This window comes from Anomaloglossus baeobatrachus, chromosome 5, assembly GCF_048569485.1.
Source record: "Anomaloglossus baeobatrachus isolate aAnoBae1 chromosome 5, aAnoBae1.hap1, whole genome shotgun sequence".
Lineage (NCBI taxonomy): Eukaryota > Metazoa > Chordata > Amphibia > Anura > Aromobatidae > Anomaloglossus > Anomaloglossus baeobatrachus.
The window spans coordinates 323,226,923-323,246,147 of record NC_134357.1 but is presented as its reverse complement, the minus strand read 5'-3'; the positions used below and the strand labels follow the sequence as shown (position 1 = coordinate 323,246,147).

The 19,225-nt window shown below is 46.2% G+C and overlaps 1 protein-coding gene across 1 annotated transcript in view; it reads left to right on the top strand.

The window, feature by feature from the left end:
* The first annotated feature begins 525 nt into the window (after positions 1–525).
* DNTTIP1 (deoxynucleotidyltransferase terminal interacting protein 1) overlaps positions 526–19,225 on the top strand; it is a 62,674-nt gene continuing 43,974 nt past the window's right edge. Inside the window, exon 1 of the mRNA XM_075349771.1 lies at positions 526–852. Within this exon, the coding sequence (XP_075205886.1) occupies positions 769–852 (84 nt within the window). The 5' untranslated portion in view covers positions 526–768. The remainder of the gene's footprint in view (positions 853–19,225) is intronic.

Below are 19,225 nucleotides of genomic sequence, written 5' to 3'. Positions count from 1 at the left end.
GGCGTCATTCAAAAGTACAACTTGTCCTGAAAAAACAAGTTTTCATATGGCAATACTGACCGAACAATGAAAAAAATTTGGATCTTGGAATAAGGGGAGGAAAAAACTAAAACGAAAAACGTAAAATCGCCGGGGGCTGAAGGCGTTAACGTTCAGAAGATGACGGGCGTTATTATTATCGGCAGCCATCATTAGACTGCGGTCGCCTTTCTAGGCTGTTAAATGACTGCTGATCAGGTACATAAAGCCGGACAGCGGTCATCTTTATCCTGAAACTAACCAATGTTAACGCAGTGGTCAGTAATAAGGAGTGCGGCTGTAAATAGCCATGTTGTTTGTCCCAAACATTTTGCCAAGGTTCTTATTGAACCTCCTTGAAGACAAATGCACGGTATTAGTATAGGACTGTGCCTTCCTGCAATAACCAATCAGATTCCAGCTATTATATTAGAGCAATGAAAGCAGCGACCTGATTGGTCACTATGTGCAACATCCCTTGCACTACTCAATAACTCTCCAAGTGGATGGAATATATTTGACTCTATCCCTGAAAAGTGACAGCTGAGGACTATAATATGTCACAGAATACGGCTCTTTGCGACACTAACACCCTTGCACATGACTACATCAGTACACAGTGAGTGAGAGCCCGGGGATACAACGCATCGGGAAGCTGGCGGCCGTAACTGTGGTTACCGGAGGACGGCGCGTCCAGATGACGTCATCGCGCCGATGTTTATGTGATGTCCGGGATTCGCTCTGAAATCAATGATGGGCACGAGTAATGATTCGGAAGTGAAAGGCCAGAGCTGTGGAGAGGAGGATGGCGACCCCGGGGACCAAGCATCTCCGGTTAGTGTGACTACAGCGGATGCACCACCTGCGTGTATGGGCGACAGTGACCCTCTGTACCTAGCTGATGGTGGCCACTACCTGAGAGTCCTAATCACCTCCATGGAAGTATGTGTGAGTGACAGGTTAGGTGGAGGTGATCATATCAGTATATGTGAGAGACGGGATCATCTCCATGTGAAATAGTATATGTGAGAGACGGGATCTCCTCCATGTGAGATATCAGTATATGTGAGAGGCGTGATCTCCTCCATGTATGATATCAGTATATGTGAGAGGCGTGATCTCCTCCATGTGAGATATCAGTATATGTGAGAGACGGGATCTCCTCCATGTATGATATCAGTATATGTGAGAGGCGTGATCTCCTCCATGTATGATATCAGTATATGTGAGAGGCGTGATCTCCTCCATGTGAGATATCAGTATATGTGAGAGACGGGATCTCCTCCATGTATGATATCAGTATATGTCAGAGGCGTGATCTCCTCCATGTATGATATCAGTATATGTGAGAGGCGTGATCTCCTCCATGTGAGATATCAGTATATGTGAGAGACGGGATCTCCTCCATGTGAGATATCAGTATATGTCAGAGGCGTGATCTCCTCCATGTATGATATCAGTATATGTGAGAGACGGGATCTCCTCCATGTATGATATCAGTATATGTGAGAGACGGGATCTCCTCCATGTGAGATATCAGTATATGTGAGAGACGGGATCTCCTCCATGTATGATATCAGTATATGTGAGAGACGGGATCTCCTCCATGTGAGATATCAGTATATGTGAGAGATGTGATCTCCTCCATGTGAGATATCAGTATATGTGAGAGACGGGATCTCCTCCATGTGAGATATCAGTATATGTGAGAGGCGTGATCTCCTCCATGTATGATATCAGTATATGTGAGAGATGTGATCTCCTCCATGTATGATATCAGTATATGTGAGAGATGTGATCTCCTCCATGTCAGATATCAGTATATGTCAGAGGCGTGATCTCCTCCATGTATGATATCAGTATATGTGAGAGACGGGATCATCTCCATGTGAAATAGTATATGTGAGAGACGGGATCTCCTCCATGTGAGATATCAGTATATGTGAGAGACGGGATCTCCTCCATGTATGATATCAGTATATGTGAGAGACGGGATCTCCTCCATGTGAGATATCAGTATATGTGAGAGATGTGATCTCCTCCATGTGAGATATCAGTATATGTGAGAGACGGGATCTCCTCCATGTGAGATATCAGTATATGTGAGAGGCGTGATCTCCTCCATGTATGATATCAGTATATGTGAGAGATGTGATCTCCTCCATGTATGATATCAGTATATGTGAGAGATGTGATCTCCTCCATGTCAGATATCAGTATATGTCAGAGGCGTGATCTCCTCCATGTATGATATCAGTATATGTGAGAGACGGGATCATCTCCATGTGAAATAGTATATGTGAGAGACGGGATCTCCTCCATGTGAGATATCAGTATATGTCAGAGGCGTGATCTCCTCCATGTATGATATCAGTATATGTGAGAGACGTGATCTCCTCTATGTGAGATATCAGTATATGTGAGAGATGTGATCTCCTCCATGTGAGATATCAGTATATGTGAGAGACGGGATCTCCTCCATGTATGATATCAGTATATGTGAGAGACGGGATCTCCTCCATGTGAGATATCAGTATATGTGAGAGATGTGATCTCCTCCATGTGAGATATCAGTATATGTGAGAGATGTGATCTCCTCCATGTGAGATATCAGTATATGTGAGAGACGGGATCTCCTCCATGTGAGATATCAGTATATGTGAGAGGCGTGATCTCCTCCATGTATGATATCAGTATATGTGAGAGATGTGATCTCCTCCATGTATGATATCAGTATATGTGAGAGATGTGATCTCCTCCATGTCAGATATCAGTATATGTCAGAGGCGTGATCTCCTCCATGTATGATATCAGTATATGTGAGAGACGGGATCACCTCCATGTGAAATAGTATATGTGAGAGACGGGATCTCCTCCATGTGAGATATCAGTATATGTGAGAGGCGTGATCTCCTCCATGTATGATATCAGTATATGTGAGAGATGTGATCTCCTCCATGTATGATATCAGTATATGTGAGAGATGTGATCTACTCCATGTCAGATATCAGTATATGTCAGAGGCGTGATCTCCTCCATGTATGATATCAGTATATGTGAGAGACGGGATCATCTCCATGTGAAATAGTATATGTGAGAGACGGGATCTCCTCCATGTGAGATATCAGTATATGTGAGAGGCGTGATCTCCTCCATGTATGATATCAGTATATGTGAGAGATGTGATCTCCTCCATGTATGATATCAGTATATGTGAGAGATGTGATCTCTTCCATGTCAGATATCAGTATATGTCAGAGGCGTGATCTCCTCCATGTATGATATCAGTATATGTGAGAGACGGGATCACCTCCATGTGAAATAGTATATGTGAGAGACGGGATCTCCTCCATGTGAGATATCAGTGTATGTGAGAGGCGTGATCTCCTCCATGTATGATATCAGTATATGTGAGAGATGTGATCTCCTCCATGTATGATATCAGTATATGTGAGAGATGTGATCTCCTCCATGTCAGATATCAGTATATGTCAGAGGCATGATCTCCTCCATGTATGATATCAGTATATGTGAGAGATGTGATCTCCTCCATGTGAGATATCAGTATATGTGAGAGACGGGATCTCCTCCATGTCAGATATCAGTATATGTCAGAGGCGTGATCTCCTCCATGTCAGATATCAGTATATGTGAGAGGCGTGATCTCCTCCATGTGAGATATCAGTATATGGGAGAGACGTGATCTCCTCCATGTGAGATATCAGTATATGTGAGAGACGGGATCTCCTCCATGTCAGATATCAGTATATGTCAGAGGCGTGATCTCCTCCATGTATGATATCAGTATATGTGAGAGATGTGATCTCCTCCATGTGAGATATCAGTATATGTGAGAGGCGTGATCTCCTCCATGTGAGATATCAGTATATGTGAGAGACGGGATCTCCTCCATGTCAGATATCAGTATATGTCAGAGGCGTGATCTCCTCCATGTATGATATCAGTATATGTGAGAGATGTGATCTCCTCCATGTGAGATATCCGTATATGTGAGAGGCGTGATCTCCTCCATGTGAGATATCAGTATATGTGAGAGGCGTGATCTCCTCCATGTGAGATATCAGTATATGTGAGAGGCGTGATCTCCTCCATGTGAGATATCAGTATATGTGAGAGATGTGATCTCCTCCATGTGAGATATCAGTATATGTGAGAGACGGGATCTCCTCCATGTCAGATATCAGTATATGTCAGAGGCGTGATCTCCTCCATGTCAGATATCAGTATATGTGAGAGGCGTGATCTCCTCCATGTGAGATATCAGTATATGGGAGAGACGTGATCTCCTCCATGTGAGATATCAGTATATGTGAGAGACGGGATCTCCTCCATGTCAGATATCAGTATATGTCAGAGGCGTGATCTCCTCCATGTATGATATCAGTATATGTGAGAGATGTGATCTCCTCCATGTGAGATATCAGTATATGTGAGAGGCGTGATCTCCTCCATGTGAGATATCAGTATATGTGAGAGACGTGATCTCCTCCATGTGAGATATCAGTATATGTGAGAGGCGTGATCTCCTCCATGTCAGATATCAGTATATGTCAGAGGCGTGATCTCCTCCATGTGAGATATCAGTATATGTGAGAGACGGGATCTCCTCCATGTCAGATATCAGTATATGTGAGAGGCGTGATCTCCTCCATGTGAGATATCAGTATATGGGAGAGACGTGATCTCCTCCATGTGAGATATCAGTATATGTGAGAGACGGGATCTCCTCCATGTCAGATATCAGTATATGTCAGAGGCGTGATCTCCTCCATGTATGATATCAGTATATGTGAGAGATGTGATCTCCTCCATGTGAGATATCAGTATATGTGAGAGGCGTGATCTCCTCCATGTGAGTTATCTGTATATGTGAGAGGCGTGATCTCCTCCATGTGAGATATCAGTATATGTGAGAGGCGTGATCTCCTCCATGTCAGATATCAGTATATGTCAGAGGCGTGATCTCCTCCATGTGAGATATCAGTATATGTGAGAGACGGGATCTCCTCCATGTCAGATATCAGTATATGTGAGAGGCGTGATCTCCTCCATGTGAGATATCAGTATATGGGAGAGACGTGATCTCCTCCATGTGAGATATCAGTATATGTGAGAGACGGGATCTCCTCCATGTCAGATATCAGTATATGTCAGAGGCGTGATCTCCTCCATGTATGATATCAGTATATGTGAGAGATGTGATCTCCTCCATGTGAGATATCAGTATATGTGAGAGGCGTGATCTCCTCCATGTGAGATATCAGTATATGTGAGAGGCGTGATCTCCTCCATGTGAGATATCAGTATATGTGAGAGACGGGATCTCCTCCATGTCAGATATCAGTATATGTCAGAGGCGTGATCTCCTCCATGTATGATATCAGTATATGTGAGAGATGTGATCTCCTCCATGTGAGATATCCGTATATGTGAGAGGCGTGATCTCCTCCATGTGAGATATCAGTATATGTGAGAGGCGTGATCTCCTCCATGTGAGATAGTATATGTGAGAGATGTGATCTCCGCCATGTATGATATCAGTATATGTGAGAGGAGAGATGTGATCTCCTCCATGTAGGATATCAGTATATGTGAGAGACGGGATCTCCTCCATGTGAGATATCAGTATATGTGAGAGGCGTGATCTCCTCCATGTGAGATATCAGTATATGTGAGAGGCGTGATCTCCTCCATGTGAGATATCAGTATATGTGAGAGGCGTGATCTCCTCCATGTGAGATATCAGTATATGGGAGAGACGTGATCTCCTCCATGTGAGATATCAGTATATGTGAGAGACGGGATCTCCTCCATGTCAGATATCAGTATATGTCAGAGGCGTGATCTCCTCCATGTATGATATCAGTATATGTGAGAGATGTGATCTCCTCCATGTGAGATATCAGTATATGTGAGAGGCGTGATCTCCTCCATGTATGATATCAGTATATGTGAGAGGCGTGATCTCCTCCATGTGAGATATCAGTATATGTGAGAGATGTGATCTCATGTGAGAGACGTGATCTCCTCCATGTGAGATATCAGTATATGTGAGAGACGGGATCTCCTCCATGTGAGATATCAGTATATGTGAGAGGCGTGATCTCCTCCATGTATGATATCAGTATATGTGAGAGGCGTGATCTCCTCCATGTGAGATATCAGTATATGTGAGAGACGGGATCTCCTCCATGTGAGATATCAGTATATGTGAGAGACGGGATCTCCTCCATGTATGATATCAGTATATGTGAGAGATGTGATCTCCTCCATGTGAGATATCAGTATATGTGAGAGACGGGATCTCCTCCATGTATGATATCAGTATATGTGAGAGATGTGATCTCCTCCATGTATGATATCAGTATATGTGAGAGATGTGATCTCCTCCATGTGAGATATCAGTATATGTGAGAGATGTGATCTCCTCCATGTGAGATATCAGTATATGTGAGAGGCGTGATCTCCTCCATGTATGATATCAGTATATGTGAGAGGCGTGATCTCCTCCATGTGAGATATCAGTATATGTGAGAGATGTGATCTCCTCATGTGAGAGACGTGATCTCCTCCATGTGAGATATCAGTATATGTGAGAGACGGGATCTCCTCCATGTGAGATATCAGTATATGTGAGAGGCGTGATCTCCTCCATGTATGATATCAGTATATGTGAGAGGCGTGATCTCCTCCATGTGAGATATCAGTATATGTGAGAGACGGGATCTCCTCCATGTGAGATATCAGTATATGTGAGAGACGGGATCTCCTCCATGTATGATATCAGTATATGTGAGAGGCGGGATCTCCTCCATGTATGATATCAGTATATGTGAGAGGCGTGATCTCCTCCATGTATGATATCAGTATATGTGAGAGGCGTGATCTCCTCCATGTGAGATATCAGTATATGTGAGAGGCGTGATCTCCTCCATGTATGATATCAGTATATGTGAGAGGCGTGATCTCCTCCATGTATGATATCAGTATATGTGAGAGGCGTGATCTCCTCCATGTATGATATCAGTATATGTGAGAGGCGTGATCTCCTCCATGTGAGATATCAGTATATGTGAGAGACTTGATCTCCTCCATGTGAGATATGATTATATGTGAGAGACTGGATCTCCTCCATGTGAGATATCAGTATATGTGAGAGACGGGATCTCCTCCATGTGAGATATCCGTATATGTGAGAGGCGTGAGATATCAGTATATGTGAGAGATGGGATCTCCTCCATGTAGGATATCAGTATATGTGAGAGACAGATCAAATCTGCCAACGTGGTCATAGACTGATAGGCAAACATGACTGCACTTTACTCAAGGGCATTTAGCTCGTTACTTCAAATTCTGTAGTTTTAGTAATTCTAAATAATAAAAAAAATGAGTTTGTCACCATTTTCCAAGATCCATCATTCTTTGCTCTGTCAGTGGAGCTGTGAAGGGGCATATTGTTGCATGCTGCGCTATAGTTTACCAGTACCATAAGGATGCATACAATATTTTGATCGCTTTCTATTGCCAAAAAAAAGCAACTCACATATACTTTGTGGGTTAAATTATTCTGCTAGTTGGAACTTTTATGAACTTGGCATACTGAGTGTCCTATTTCTAACTGAGGATGATTCCAATCTTTATGTCTTCATGTCTAATTTTCTAAATAAACTATTTCCCTGTAGTTTTTAGTCTCTGTGCAGGACGTGAACCTGCAGTTGGTCTTTTCACTTTATACTATAATGCTCCCATATTGCAGCATATAGTGATAGATATGGTGTCCTATGATGCCCAGTCTGTGGCACAGAGATGGCAGGGATAGCAATCCATTGGTACCTCACATTTAGTGACCTAACAGATGGACCACCATTATTAGACCGCATAATGGTCACTGTCAGTGATTGACAGCGGCATTCAAGTGATTAAGGGGTATTCCCATCTCCTAAGATCCAATCCCGATATGTAGTAGGTATAATAATAATATTAGCAAATTCCTCCAGTTAGAAATGTTGTATAGTTTTGCTGATATAGCCATGTCTCTTACCTCATGTGCAGGGCATTGCAGCTTAGGTATCCATAGTTATGTCCACTCATACTGTATAGTGACAGTTAGTTGCTCATGGTTGTAACCTTGGATACCTAAGCTACAATCTCCTGCACATGAGGAAAGTGACATACAGAGCCTTGCGAAAGTATTCAGCCCCTTTGATTTTTCAACCTTTTCCCACATTTCAGGTTTCAAACATAAAGATAAAAAAAGTTAATGTTATGGTGAAGAATCAACAACAAGTGGGACACAATTGTGAAGATAAACGAAATGTATTGCTTATGTTAAACTTTTATAAAAAAAAATAACTGAAAATTGGGGCGTGCAATATTATTCATCCCCTTTAAGTTAATACTTTGGGGTCATTCCGTGTCAAGTGGACCAGTTTTAAAAATCGTCCCCACTCGACGTTCTCCGATTTTGCTGAAAATTTATAAGGATGTACATGTATGTTTGAAAAGAGGTTCTGTAAATTTTTAGGGCCAGATCTCAAATATATTGGGCACTGTTGACCTTTCACAGGAGGCCCCCCCCAAGCCTGCGGCTTCAGCTAAGAGGATTGTGCACACTTTGGCACATAGCCATTAGAGTTCTATACTGGCTATGATGCTGAAATTTGGCATACTAGCTCAACTTTTGCTGCTAAACGCGATAAAATTATTACCGGCTATGACAAAACAATATTTCGGCCGCAATTTTGTGTCAAAGTAGCTTGCAAAACGCCTCGCATAAAATTTATGCCAAACTTTGCCCATATATAACTCAAGACCAAAAACCAATAGTAACTGGTGCTTTACCCTGTACAACAAACATCTTCATGACTTTGCATTGCTGCAATATCACGGTCAAAGCATATGTATTTGTGGAAATATTCACACCCACATATGATGAAAAACTTAAAAACACCGAATTTTACCTATTTTTAGGTCAAATTTCCCAAAAAGGGTACCCCTAAAATATATTAATTCTGATATCATTTGAAAGAGCACATTTTCTTTGTCGCTCTATTGGGAGACCCAGACAATTGGGTGTATAGCTACTGCCTCCGGAGGCCACACAAAGCACTACACTTAAAAGTGTAAGGCCCCTCCCCTACTGCCTATACACCCCCCGTGGGATCACGGGCTCCTCAGTTTTCATGCTTTGTGCGAAGGAGGCACACATGCACGCATAGCTCCACTGTTTAGTCAGCAGCAGCTGCTGACTTTGTCGGATGGAAGAAAAGAGGGCCCATACTAGGGCCCCCAGCATGCTCCCTTCTCACCCCACTTTTGTTGGCGGTGTTTGTTAAGGTTGAGGTACCCATTGCGGGTACGGAGGCTGGAGCCGACATGCTGCTTTCCTTCCCCATCCCCTTAGGGCTCTGGGTGAAGTGGGATCCTATCGGTCTCCAAGCACAGGAGACCGTGCTCCGTCCACAGCCCCTGGGAACCTGCTGGACATGGAGCTGAGTATCGTCAGGGACAGGGCCCTGCTACATTAAGGTACTCTGGGTCCCCGTACAGATCGCGCACACACACCAGCATTGCTGGGTGTGTTAGTGCGCCGGGGACAGCAGCGCGGCGCGCTGGTGCTTTACTCACTGCAGCTTTGCTGAGTGAGTTTCTGTATTAGGAACTGCCGCGCCGGCCGCGGCTGGCGGTTTTTTACACTGCGGCGCGGCTGGGACGTGTGGTGCGCCGGGGAACTTCCGCGCTGGCCGTGCTTATACGACGGCCGCGCTTATAATTCGAGTCCCCGGCTTTTGCGGCCTAGTTCCGTTTCGTTCCCGCCCCCAGGCCTGCCAGTCAGGGGAAGGGCGGGACGCTGGTCAGAACGTCAGCGCTGAGGGCTGGAGTCTGCTTAGCATACTCCAACCCCCCTCACTAGGCACAGTGGGACGCTAGTTTCCCGCACTTTGTCTGGGGCACGCCCACGGCCCGCCCCTCTTCACAGGACGCCGGCAGCCATTCCTGTTTGCAGTCTGAGTGGAGAAGGGACACGAGCTCTGGGAGACCCAGGCACGGGATTCTGGCGGTCACACACCCGCTTTTCAGCGGGCGGTAAGCAGCCCTCGAGGGCTCACCCCACTAGTGCCGCAGTGTTCATTTGTACTTTATGCTTGTATGCTATACATTGCATTGTACGGTCGCTATTCTTGGCTATATACCCTCCTAGATTGCTAGACAACAGCATGTCGTCCGCAAAAAGCAAAGGGGCCAAGACACAGGCTTTCTATGCTACTTGTACCGCATGTAAGGCTGTTCTACCGGCAGGTGCCACTGACCCCCATTGTGTGCAATGTTCGGCCCCTGTAGCACTTGCTCAGTCGGGGCCTCTGCTAGAGGTGGCCCAAAGAGAACCACCTGTGAACACTGTCCAGGTGACAGGGACGGAGTTTGCAGTTTTTGCTGATAAACTGTCGGTGACTATGTCTAAAATCCTTGAGACTTTGCAGTCCAGACCGGTAACTCAGACCATGGGCACTGTTGATTCAAGGCTCCCTGGTTCCCCTCTTTTGGAACACATCCGTGCTCCGGGGGGGTCCCATGCATCCCGGTGTGATGGCTCTGACACGGACGACAGTCCCAGACAGCCTAAGCGAGCTCGCTATGAGCGACCCTCGACTTCATCACACTGGTCAGGGTCCCAGCAGGAAGGCTCTCTGTTTGATCAGACAGAGGTTGCTGATCAGGATTCTGATCCTGAGACCGCTCTCAATCTGGATACACCTGATGGGGACGCAATGGTGAATGATCTCATAGCGTCCATCAATAAAATGTTGGATATTTCTCCCACAGCTCCTCCAGTGGAGGAGTCAGCTTCACAGCAGGAGAAATTCCATTTCAGGTATCCTAAGCGTAAATTGAGTACTTTTCTGGACCACTCTGACTTTAGAGAGTCAGTCCAGAAACACCACGCTTATCCAGATAAGCGTTTCTCCAAACGTCTTAAGGATACACGTTATCCCTTTCCCCCTGACGTGGTCAAAGGCTGGACCCAGTGTCCAAAGGTGGATCCCCCAATCTCCAGGCTTGCGGCTAGATCCATAGTTGCAGTGGAAGATGGGGCTTCACTTAAAGATGCCACTGACAGACAGATGGAGCTCTGGTTGAAATCCATCTATGAAGCTATCGGCGCGTCGTTTGCTCCAGCATTCGCAGCCGTATGGACACTCCAAGCTATTTCAGCTGGTTTGGCGCAGATTGACACTGTCACACGTACATCTGTTCCGCAAGTAGCGTCCTTAACCTCTCAAATGTCTGCATTTGCGTCTTACGCTATTAATGCTGTCCTGGACTCTACAAGCCGTACGGCAGTGGCGTCCGCCAACTCCGTGGTTTTACGCAGAGCATTGTGGTTAAGGGAATGGAAGGCAGATTCTGCTTCCAAGAAGTGCTTAACCAGTTTGCCTTTTTCTGGTGACAGACTGTTTGGTGAGAGATTGGATGAAATCATTAAACAGTCCAAGGGTAAGGATTCATCCTTACCTCAGCCCAGACCAAATAAACCCCAACAGAGGAAGGGACAGTCGAGGTTTCGGTCCTTTCGAGGCTCGGGCAGGTCCCAATTCTCCTCGTCCAAAAGGACTCAAAAGGATCAGAGGAGCTCAGATTCTTGGCGGGCCCAGTCACGCCCAAAGAAAGCAGCCGGAGGAACCGCTACCAAAGCGGCTTCCTCATGACTTTCGGCCTCCTCTCTCCGCATCCTCGGTCGGTGGCAGGCTCTCCCGCTTTGGCGACATTTCGCTGCCACATGTCAAGGACCGTTGGGTGAGAGACATTCTGTCTCACGGGTACAGGATAGAGTTCAGTTCTCGTCCTCCAACTCGATTCTTCAGAACTTCTCCGCCTCCCGGCCGAGCCAATGCTCTTCTGCAGGCGGTGTGCTCTTTAAAGGCAGAAGGAGTGGTGATCCCTGTTCCTCTTCAGGAGCAAGGTCACGGTTTTTACTCCAACTTGTTTGTGGGCCAAAAAAGGACGGGTCTTTCCGTCCTGTTCTGGACCTAAAACTGCTCAACAAGCATGTGAAAACCAGGCGGTTCCGGATGGAATCCCTCCGCTCCGTCATCGCCTCAATGTCTCAAGGAGATTTCCTAGCATCAATAGACATCAAAGATGCTTATCTCCACGTGCCGATTGCTCCAGAACACCAGCGTTTTCTACGCTTCGTTATAGGAGATGAACACCTTCAGTTCGTAGCCCTGCCTTTCGGTCTGGCGACAGCCCCAAGGGTCTTCACCAAGGTCATGGCAGCAGTAGTAGCAGTCCTGCACTCTCAGGGTCACTCTGTGATCCCTTACTTGGACGATCTACTTGTCAAGGCACCCTCTCAAGAGGCATGCCAACACAGCCTGAACGTTGCGCTGGAGACTCTCCAGAGTTTCGGGTGGATCATCAACTTTTCAAAGTCAAATCTGACCCCAACCCAATCAATAACATACCTTGGCATGGAGTTTCATACTCTATCAGCGATAGTGATGCTTCCGCTGGACAAACAGCGTTCACTACAGACAGGGGTGCAATCTCTCCTTCAGGGCCAGTCGCATCCCTTGAGACGCCTCATGCACTTCCTGAGGAAGATGGTAGCAGCAATGGAGGCAGTCCCTTTCGCGCAGTTTCATCTGCGTCCATTACAATGGGACATTCTCCGCCAATGGGACGGGAAGTCGAAGTCCCTGGACAGGAACGTCTCCCTTTCTCAGGCGGCCAAGGATTCTCTTCAGTGGTGGCTTCTTCCCACCTCATTGTCAATAGGAAAGTCTTTCCTACCCCCATCCTGGGCGGTGGTCACAACAGACGCGAGTCTATCAGGGTGGGGAGCAGTTTTTCTCCACCACAGGGCTCAAGGTACGTGGACTCAGCAAGAGTCCACCCTTCAGATCAATGTTCTTGAAATCAGAGCAGTGTATCTTGCCCTACAAGCCTTCCAGCAGTGGCTAGAAGGCAAGCAGATCCGAATTCAGTCGGACAACTCCACAGCGGTGGCATACATCAACCACCAAGGAGGGACACGCAGTCGGCAAGCCTTCCAGGAAGTCCGGCGGATTCTGACGTGGGTGGAAGACACGGCATCCACCATATCCGCAGTCCACATCCCGGGCGTAGAAAACTGGGAAGCGGACTTCCTCAGTCGCCAGGGTGTGGACGCAGGGGAATGGTCTCTTCACCTGGACGTGTTTCAGGAAATTTGTCGCCGCTGGGGGAGGCCGGACGTCGACCTAATGGCGTCCCGGCACAACAACAAGCGTCCCGGCCTTCATGGCACGGTCTCACGATCTCAGAGCTCTGGCGGCGGACGCCTTAGTTCAAGATTGGTCGCAGTTCCGGCTGCCTTATGTGTTCCCACCTCTGGCGCTGTTGCCCAGAGTGCTACGCAAGATCAGGTCCGACTGCCGCAGCGCCATCCTCGTCGCTCCAGACTGGCCAAGGAGGTCGTGGTACCCAGATCTGTGGCATCTCACGGTAGGACAACCGTGGGCAATACCAGATCGGCCAGACTTGTTGTCTCAAGGGCCGTTTTTCCATCAGAATTCTGCGGCCCTGAGCCTGACTGTGTGGCCATTGAGTCCTGGATCCTAGCGTCTTCAGGACTATCTCAAGAGGTCATTGCCACCATGAGACAGGCTAGGAAACTATCCTCTGCCAAGATCTACCACAGGACGTGGAAGATATTCTTAACTTGGTGCTCTGCTCAGGAAGTTTCTCCCTGGCCATTTGCTTTGCCTACCTTTCTTTCCTTCCTGCAATCCGGGTTGGAAAAAGGTCTGTCGCTCGGCTCCCTTAAGGGACAAGTCTCTGCGCTATCTGTATTTTTTCAGAAGCGCCTAGCACGACTTCCTCAGGTACGCACGTTCCTGCAAGGGGTTTGTCATATTGTCCCTCCTTACAAGCGGCCGTTAGAGCCCTGGGATCTGAACAGGGTTCTAATTGCTCTCCAGAAGCCGCCTTTCGAGCCTTTGAGGGATGTTTCCCTGTCTCGCCTTTCACAGAAAGTGGCCTTTCTAGTAGCGGTCACGTCTCTTCGGAGAGTGTCCGAGCTAGCAGCGCTGTCATGCAAATCTCCCTTCCTGGTGTTTCACCAGGACAAGGTGGTTCTGCGCCCGATTCCGGAGTTTCTCCCTAAGGTGGTATCCCCCTTTCATCTCAATCAGGATATCTCCTTACCTTCTTTGTGTCCTCGTCCAGTTCATCAATGTTAAAAGGATTTGCATTTGTTGGATCTGGTGAGAGCACTCAGAATCTACATTTCCCGCACGGCACCTCTGCGCCGCTCGGATGCACTCTTTGTCCTTGTCGCCGGCCAGCGTAAAGGGTTGCAGGCTTCCAAATCCACCCTGGCTCGGTGGATCAAGGAACCAATTCTTGAAAGCTACCGTTCTGCGGGGCTTCCGGTTCCATCAGGGCTGAAGGCCCATTCTACCAGAGCCGTGGGTGCGTCCTGGGCATTACGGCACCAGGCTACGGCTCAGCAAGTGTGCCAGGCGGCTACCTGGTCGAGTCTGCACACTTTTACCAAGCATTATCAGGTGCATACCTATGCTTCGGCGGACGCCAGCCTAGGTAGACAAGTCCTTCAGGCGGCGATTGCTCACCTGTAGGAAAGGGCCGTTTTTATGGCCCTATCACGAGGTATTCTTTTACCCACCCAGGGATTGCTTTTGGACATCCCAATTGTCTGGGTCTCCCAATAGAGCGACAAAGAAGAAGGGAATTTTGTTTACTTACCGTAAATTCCTTTTCTTCTAGCTCTAATTGGGAGACCCAGCACCCGCCCCTGTTTTTTTGTATACACATGTTGTTCATGTTGAATGGTTTCAGTTCTCCGATATTCCTTCGGATTGAATGTGCTTAAACCAGTTTATTGGCTTTCCTCCTTCTTGCTTTTGCACTAAAACTGAGGAGCCCGTGATCCCACGGGAGGGTGTATAGCCAGAAGGGGAGGGGCCTTACACTTTTAAGTGTAATACTTTGTGTGGCCTCCGGAGGCAGTAGCTATACACCCAATTGTCTGGGTCTCCCAATTAGAGCTAGAAGAAAAGGAATTTACGGTAAGTAAACAAAATTCCCTTCTTTCTCTACAAGGATCATTGGGGTTTTTTTTGGAGTCTCTCCATTTAAGAAAAGAAAAATGCCACTGAACATGGTGTTATTTATTAATACGCAATGAATGGTAACTGCACTATTCAAACCCTTGCGTTGGTCCATGGTGGTTATACCACAACCAATTCTTTAAGAATTGGTATTATAATCCTATTAAGAATTGTAATAATGCTGTCTTTCGAGAATTGGCAGCCCCATCACCTAGGAGCCATGGCCGATAGCTGTGCAAGGCCAGCCGCGGGCGGTCTCTTTATCGCAGGTTCCAAAGCCTGAGGGTGGGTGTCTTTGCCTAGGATCCCAAGCCTAATATTGGGTATCTTTTGTTGGTTCCCAAGCCATAATGTTCAGTCTAAGTAAGTGGTCTGGAATTGTTGCTGAATTTGCAACATAATGGGTTCAGAGAAGCTGTATTGTCGGCCCATTGCTGTTGCAGCTGGTGCTGGAATTATTGCAATGATCGACTGCTCGGGAATCCAGCATGTATCATTTCTCACAGGCCAGTGAAAGAAGCTAGCTGCTCCATGAGGATGCATAAAATGTATTAATGCATCATGGTCGTCGACTGAAATTTCAGAAATATTTCCAATCCACCAGTTCCTATCGTAAATGCAGGCAATGTATTGCCCTGGCTGGAGGTTTGCAATTGGCACAAAAGGCATTTCTGATCTGACAGATCCATCTACATGGGCAATGAAAGATGAAGGGTCATTTCACACCCTTGAAATGCGAATCTTTTTGTCATCAATTTCATTCTCCATCACTAAAAAATAAATAATATATGCATTAAAATGTAACAATAGTCAATAGGTTTATAGGTTTTTGATTATAATAGACATTGCTAGCAACAATACAACTCTGTAACATGTGATAAGAATCTGAAAATCAAACACAAAATCAATGCATTACGTGCACACATAACACCATGTTCAGTGGCATTTTTCTTTTCTTAAATGGAGAGACTCCAAAAAAAAACCCAATGATCCTTGTAGAGAAAAATGTGCTCTTTCAAATGATAACAGAATTAATATATTTTAGGGGTACCCTTTTTGGGAAATTTGACCTAAAAATAGGTAAAATTCGGTGTTTTTAAGTTTTTCATCATATGTGGGTGTGAATATTTCCACAAATACATATGCTTTGACCGTGATATTGCAGCAATGCAAAGTCATGAAGATGTTTGTTGTACAGGGTAAAGCACCAGTTACTATTGGTTTTTGGTCTTGAGTTATATATGGGCAAAGTTTGGCATAAATTTTATGCGAGGCGTTTTGCAAGCTACTTTGACACAAAATTGCGGCCGAAATATTGTTTTGTCATAGCCGGTAATAATTTTATCGCGTTTAGCAGCAAAAGTTGAGCTAGTATGCCAAATTTCAGCATCATAGCCAGTATAGAACTCTAATGGCTATGTGCCAAAGTTTGCAAAATCCTCTTAGCTGAAGCCGCAGGCTTGGGGGGGCCTCCAGTGAAAGGTCAACAGTGCCCAATATATTTGAGATCTGGCCCTAAAAATTTACAGAACCTCTTTTCAAACATACATGTACATCCTTATAAATTTTCAGCAAAATCGGAGAACGTCGAGTGGGGACCACTGGTCCACTTGACACGGAATGACCCTTTGTAGTGCCACCTTTTAGCTACGATTACAGCTGCGAGCCGCTTGGGGTATGTCTCTATCAGTTTTGCACATCGAGAGACTGAAATTCTTGCCCATTCTTCCTTTGTAAACAGCTGGAGCTGAGTGAGGTTGGATGGAGAGCGTTTGTGAACAGCAGTATTCAGCTCTTTCCACAGATTCTCGATTGGATTCAGGTCTGGACTTTGACTTGGCCATTCTAACACCTGGATACGTTTATTTGTGAACCATTCCATTGTAGATTTTGCTTTATGTTTGGGATCATTGTCTTGTAGGAAGACAAATCTCCATCACAGTCTCAGGTCTTTTGCAGACTCCAACAGGTTTTCTTCAAGAATGGTCCTGTATTTGGCTCCATCCATCTTTCCATCAATTTTAACCATCTTCCCTGTCCCTGCTGAAGAATAGCAAGCCTAAACCATGATGCTGCCACCACCATGTTTGACAGTGTGTTCAGGGTGATGAGCTGTGTTGCTTTTACGCGAAACATATCGTTTGGCATTGTGCCCAAATAGTTCGATTTTAGGTTTCATCTGACCAGAGCACCTTCTTCCACATGTTTGGTGTGTCTCCCAGGTGGCTTGTGGGAGACTTTAAACAACAGTTTTTATGTATATATTTGAGAAATGGCTTTCTTCTTGCCACTCTTCCATAAAGGCCAGATTTGTGCAGTGTACGACTGATTGTTGTCCTATGGACAGAATCTCCCACCTCAGCTGTAAATCTCTGCAGTTCATCCAGAGTGATCATGGGCCTCTTGGCTGTATCTCTGATCAGTTTTCTCCTTGTATGAGATTAGATTTTTGAGGGACGGCCGTGTCTTGGCAGATTTGCAGTGGTATGATACCCCTTCCATTTCAATATGATTGCTTGCTCCTTGGGATGTTTAAAGTTTTGGAAATCTTTTTGTAGCCAAATCCAGCTTTAAACTTCTCCACAACAGTATCACGGACCAGCCTGTTGTGTTCCTTGGTCCTCATGATGCTATCTGCGCTTTAAACAGAACACTGAGACTATCACAGCAGGTGCATTTATACGGAGACTTGATTAGGCCTTGTGCGCACTAGGCGTTTTTGCTGCGTTTTTAGCGGCGTTTTTTACCGCGTTTTTGTGCTGAAAACGCAGTGACATTGCTTCCCCAGCAATGTCTATGGGTTTTCAGAAGTGCTGTCCTCACACAGCGTTTTTTTGTAGCTGCGTTTTTGTGGTGACCACAAAAATGCAGCATGTCAGTTATTTCTGCGTTTTTCACTGCGTTTTTCACCCATTGAGTTCAATGAGATGTTCAACAACGCAATGAAAAACGCATATAGCTGCGTTTCTATGACTAAAAACGCAGCTATAAACGCAAGGGGTGGGCAGTAAAGTGACGTGTACAGGAAGAGGATTCCTTCTGTTGGTAAACACAGAAGCAGGAATCCTCCCGGTACCGTCACCGCTGCCTCCACCTCCCGTCCGGTGCCATGTCAGCTCCGTGCGGCGCCATGTCTGGGCGGGAGGTAGAGGCAGCGGCGAAAACAAAAGTGAACAGTAGAAAAAAAAATGTCATACTCACCTGTCTGCAGGGTCCCGGTGCCATGCCCGATCCCACCTCCTGTCCCGGTACCGCCGCTTTGGCTGTGTGCAGTCTCCCCGGGGCACGTACGAAGCTTGCAAGACCTGGCGGTGGATCACCTGATGCAGTCACCTGACACATCAGCTGATCGTAATTCTCGCGGTGTCGCCCGGCCGGCTATCAGCTGATCCTGCCGTCAGGAGACTTCATCAGCTGATTACCGGCAGCTCCTGCAGCGATGGGACAGGATCAGACTCTCATCCGATCGCTGCAGGAGCTGCCGGTAATCAGCACAGACGTGAGTATTTCTTTTTTCTTTTTTTTTCTTTTCTTTTGCACCGATGCATCTGCTGGTTGTATAATCGGCTTTTATACAATCAGCTGATGTGTGATGTGATTCAGGCACTTGATCCTGACACATCATCTGATCGCTTTGCCTTTAAGCAAACCGATCAGATGATATTGGATCCGGATTGGACGGCGCGGGACCCTTGACCCAGGATTACTGCGGAGGGGGGTTCTATATTTTAATAAAGATGGAGTCACTAATTGTGTTGTGTTTTATTTATAATAAAAATATTTTTCTGTGTGTTGTGGTTTTTTTATCTTTACTAGAAATTCATGGTGGCCATGTCTAATATTGGCGTGACACCATGAATTATCGGGCTTAGGGCCAGCTGATAATATACAGCTAGCCCTAACTCCATTATTACCCAGCTAGCCACCCGGCATCAGGGCAGCTGGAAGAGTTGGATACAGCGCCAGAAGATGGCGCTTCTATGAAAGCGCCATTTTCTGGGGTGGCTGCGGGCTGCAATTCGCAGTGGGGGTGCCCAGAAAGCATGGGCACTCTGCACTGCGGATTCCAA